This window comes from Syzygium oleosum, unplaced genomic scaffold (genome assembly GCF_021117445.2).
Source record: "Syzygium oleosum isolate NSW1041296 unplaced genomic scaffold, Sole_v2.1 Sole_v2.25, whole genome shotgun sequence".
NCBI classification, from domain to species: domain Eukaryota; kingdom Viridiplantae; phylum Streptophyta; class Magnoliopsida; order Myrtales; family Myrtaceae; genus Syzygium; species Syzygium oleosum.
In genome coordinates, this window is record NW_026607509.1 from 5,418,272 (window position 1) to 5,423,211 (window position 4,940).

Genomic DNA, 4,940 nt, shown 5'->3' on the forward strand with positions numbered 1-4,940 from the left:
CGCTCATCACAAATTTTGACCAAAACTTTTTTTCTTCATAAAAAGCAGCTTTTTTTTAGTTAGTATCGAAATCTGGCTCTCTCAAGTTTTCGTTCAATGATAATGCCCTTGAAGGTGCGACGTGTCATTGCACATGCACTTGACAACTCATAGGTGTGTCCATGTGGAAGGATTGTACGTTATCTAAGAGTTTCCCTTGTTTTTGGACGCTGCGGATTGCAAGTTCAAGGTTCCATTTTTCTCAGTTTCTAGACATGCTTGGATAAGGCGAATCTCTCGTTCATGCCTCGTTTTCCTTGGGTAAGTCATTTCTTTAGTCCTTTTCGATTTTTGTTGCCCAAATTCATACTTGAATGCTCGCATTTCCTCCTCTTTCTTGGTTTGAAAATTATCCAAATTCCAGCGGTGGCTCCGGCCACGGTCACTCCGTTGTCAAACTTGAATGCTCACGCTTATTCACATGCGACATCGGCATTAAAAAAAAAAAAAGTAAAACGTGCGATTGTTTGTGTGAGGGAGGAGAAAATGATAATTCGGGAACAGTTAGGGATTGAATGTATACTGAATCCAAAAACAATGAAACTGGGAGATCCAAACCTCATGTTTTTCCACCACAAACCTTGCAATGCAGATATTAAAACGAAACCAGAACAACATCTTTGTGAATTACAAGAAGAGAGAACGTACAGCGGCAGATGATTGGATCTTCTCAATTTGACAGACATGACCTGAAACTAAAAGTTATTGCAGCAAAAGATAAGTAGGAAGAAGTATATGAGTCAACGTAGATATATATGGATATCTTTAGTAATTTACAATATATTCTGTAGATTTTTGAAATTTTAGGTGGAAAAGATGAATAAAATATCAGACCCAACATATACAGTCCTTGGATTTTCCTCAGAAAAACTCGGTTGTATCTAAAAGGAAGACCATCCGAACTCCATCAGAAGCAGCAAGCATGTTGAATTGAGCTTTGGCCGAATCGAAATGATAGTCCCATCGTTAGAGCCACGAGTGCTGACATGCGACATGTGCCGACCACTGGAATGCTGCCGTGCCGTTGGTGGAGGACGAGGAGGGGCTCCCGATGAAACTCTTCCAGTCACGGAGGACCGTGCTGAGATCAGCGGCTTTGGCTGCGATTGTGCGGCAGCAATTCGCATGGACTGTGATCACGGCCCTTACATCTTTACTTTCATTGCAGAAGCCACTGAAATAGTTAGTGTCCCAGTACCTGACAGAGAATCCCAACGTCCGGAACATGCCTTCCTGCTTGATCTGTGTCAACACATCTTGTTCCTTCATTCCTGACGAAGCATTTCTCCTGGCATACCACTCGTCGAATAGGGCGATGCTCCGGTTGTTGGATCTGACCATGTAGAACCCAGTGTTCATGTAATTGTCCTCGGACCAGGGATCACCGTTGAATCCGTCGACACTGATCTGGAGATCCAAGCTCCGGTTTTGGTTCAGCCGAGGGAACGGATCTCTTAGCCACATTACATCGGTGTCCTGCAAAGAATAATCCTTGTTATGAGATTGAATCAACCACGAAGGGATGGAATCTCTGGGTAGAGATTGAGATGAAAGAAACTACTGCATCCTGGCTTACAAAACTTGGCTTAACAATATCGAAGGATCTGTTCATCCATCACGTCTGTTCGGTTCTTCTCTGCTATAAGATAATGAAGTATACAAGTTCTACTTCCACTCTTTCTTGATTAATAATGCTTGGCTACTCTTTCTCCACAATTCTAAGTCCACATATTCAATGCATGTTGTGTGGACTCGAACGAGCAGAATTAACTGGCCTGATCAAGAAAGATCTTTGGAGACATCACGTTATTCGTATACCATTTGGGCACATGAAATATATTCTCTTGATGACAAGTTTTAAATCTAAATTGTTGTTTGCTATCTGAACTAAGTAGATCCACAAACGAGCGATGTGAGATATCTTTCGCTCAATAATCGACGTAATATTTTGGAGGGGAGCAAGAATTTTTTCCCTAATGACTCGTCTTTTGAATTCCCACTAACGCAACGAAGCAAGATTCATGCTTCATGGTAGGATGAGTGAGGGTCGCATGTACCGTGAATATGAAGCTGTAGCCTCGTTTGAGCACATTCCCAAGGAACTGGGTTCGACTCCACATCATCGTCAGAAAACCTGGGGTCATGTACACCTTCTCTCCATCCAAATCAACTTCTGTTTTGAGTCGGTAACAGTGAAGCCCTAGAAACTTGCACCTCTCGAAGGACGTACCGTCCATGGCTACGATTAATAGGTGGCGGATCAAGGGCCGAGTCCCCTCGCCAAGCCAAAACCCGTCCAGGAACAGATCGAGCATCGACTTGTCGCCCTCGATGTAAGCTTTGTTCACCACTGTTATGATGACTGTCTTGTTGTTTCCCGCCGATGCGTCGGCCAAGACTTTCCCGAGCTCATCCGTGTAACCACCCGCCAGAATATCCCTCTAGTTAACAATATAAAATCCAAAGACTCAAAAAATAATTTTCATTTGACAATTATCGTGTAAAAAATATGCAAATTAGTCGCTTTAAAAGCCTGAATAGCGAGAATCGAATGGTACAATTTACGTAAGTATACTAATCTATTTGATCGGATATAAAATGCATTTGGCCTCTACGAAGCGGACTCGACTCTAAAATAATCTTGACAAAAGACTTTTCAAACTGCTATGCAACTTTTTTTTGTCAATTAGATGGGCATACGAGAAAGTGAAAAGAAAATAAAACGAGTGAGAATGAACTGGGAAGAATTATAAATGGTTACTGATTTGGAGCGAGGGAGCTGCTGCTCTTGGATTTGCGAGAGAACGCCAGAAGGGGTCCAGTTGACGAGCAAATATAACGTTCCCACCAACAAAGCGCAGAGAAGAGCGCACTGGTTTACCCGGTCGACCTTCAAGAACTCCATGGCTGATCGAATGGTCTTGTGCTGCGAGAAAGCCAACCCTAATTTCAGTCACCTTTCAGTAGCTCCGCCGTACCCGTTGACACATATCGACTTTGCGTTGAGAGAGAAACTAGGAGGGTACCTCACAGATCGTACGTATGTAGCGAGTGAGACCTGACGCGGTTGCCAATACTAAAATGAAGCCCTGTTCATTAGGAAACATCTTCTTCACCTTAGGTGTGAACTTCAAGCAAAGTCACATGCATCGCTCCTTCCTAGCGAGCCCCGAGAACGCCTACCTAGATTTCTCAATTTCCATTTGCTTTTCCTTCTTCTCTTTTGTTTGTCTTATTTGCTGAACTTGGGTCTCGAGAAGTTTCTTGAATATCTAATTGCTTGTTTGACAGTAAAGATTCAACCCAAAAAGAGAATAAGGAAAGTTCCCTACAAGATTGGACAATTTTTTTTTTTGGGTCATAATATTGGACTAATTGAGTAGCTCATAACTACTGATTTTGATGGTTTATAAGGTTATTATACATATTATATGTCTAGCTTTTCTAGATGGAAAAAATGGGTTCTCCCTAAGGACAAGATCTGTCCTGCATATATTACAAGTGATCGAAGTTTCTTTTGTTATTTAGAACCCTAAATGCTCCTTAAATGATGGGTTACATTGTAGTTGATCGAGGAATCTGTAAAATAGTTAATCAATTCAATCAATGAGATTCGAACCTTGCTTACAAAAGAAGGTCTGGTTCACGAGCAGGACCGCAAATCCCAAAGTCTAGTTCCTGTCCCAAGCTCGTTGACTTGATTGTGATTTGCCTGCCGGAGACGTGGAAGCTGTCTTCGAGACATCTTACGTTAGAGTTTTGGCCGACAACTAGATGATGTGCTTTAAAAGCAAGTTAATGTGTCTTTCAAGGTACTGATAATGATCAAGTGCAATAGATCTACACAACGATCGAAACCTGTAAATGCTGTCATCTCATATTCTCAGAAAAAAAGAAGAAGTTATATAATAATAATTTTATTTTTTGTTTCCAAAATTCTAATATTAAATGGGATTAAGCGGATCACTCGGGTTGTCAAAATAATAGAATTTTCTTGTTTTTCAAGCATGGACAGGGAGTGGTTGTCATCCTAGGGGAGGCAGCTAAAGCGTACAAATCAAATGTATAGAATGACATACGGATGAAGAACAGTACTTGTTTTATTAGTTGAAATGTGTCCGAGTCGACAAAATACCATTCACCGAACGTCGTTTGGTTTTTATTAAGAGAAGATGGGTTTTGTGACGATTTTGGATAGGAGTCTCAATGAATCACAAGGAATATATATGTTTCGTTGGAATTTAATCGACAACAAAAATCTGAAAACTACAACTAAGATGCATACCGTAATATAATCGGTGACGAGATATCCAAAACTACGATTATAATAAGGGAATGGAATGATAATTGAAAGATAACATTGATAAAAGACTACACATTTTTTGTTGATTGATTTGATGTGGTTATTTAAAGCCTATAATCGACGGTTACAAATCGTGGTTACAACTTTGGAATTCAATTAAATAAATAACATTCTACTGGCAATTACAAAGATTTACCACATTCACTAGCTCCTATTATCTAGAACACTTTTCCAACACTTTTCCACAAGAAGTTATTAACACTCTAAAATAGCGGCAATAAACATAACTCCACAACGATTATGTTTTTATGTTGATTGCTAGCCGTTGATGACTATCGATCAGTTTTCTAAGTCCAGAAGGCTTCGATCGATAATTTTTATGTTGTGTTGTCGATAACTTCACTATTATTCACCAAACTCTACTCTTATCGATTAAATCAAATGAATAATCGAAAAATTGATCATTTTTTGGTGTCAACATGCTGCAAAATTAATGTAGAAGCTAACCGGATCTTGCAATTAAATCAATGAGGAAAAAATCTAAGAAATAAACTAGAAACAATAAAGAATGCGAAAAACTGACGTTGTTCGGTTCGAG

The 4,940-nt window shown here is 40.0% G+C and overlaps 1 protein-coding gene across 1 annotated transcript; it reads right to left on the reverse strand.

Moving 5' to 3' along the window:
• Positions 1-1,005: 1,005 nt before the first annotated feature.
• On the reverse strand, positions 1,006-2,945 carry LOC115687525 (uncharacterized protein At1g28695-like). Its single transcript, XM_030613130.2, has 3 exons — positions 2,801-2,945; positions 2,097-2,480; positions 1,006-1,515 (listed from the first exon to the last, which is right to left on the reverse strand). The coding sequence occupies exons 1-3, from the start codon at positions 2,942-2,944 to the stop codon at positions 1,006-1,008; spliced, it is 1,038 nt and encodes a 345-aa protein (XP_030468990.1). The 5' UTR covers position 2,945.
• Positions 2,946-4,940: the final 1,995 nt, after the last annotated feature.

Excerpts from the sequence above, each read along its gene's own strand:
- LOC115687525 (XM_030613130.2), bottom strand. The coding sequence starts at position 2,944 with ATGGAGTTCTTGAAGGTCGACCGGGTAAACCAGTGCGCTCTTCTCTGC. Across the intron at positions 2,481-2,800 it reads AGCTCCCTCGCTCCAAATCA|AGGGATATTCTGGCGGGTGG; the intron begins GTAACCATTTAT and ends ATTGTTAACTAG. Across the intron at positions 1,516-2,096 it reads GCTACAGCTTCATATTCACG|GACACCGATGTAATGTGGCT; the intron begins GTACATGCGACC and ends TATTCTTTGCAG.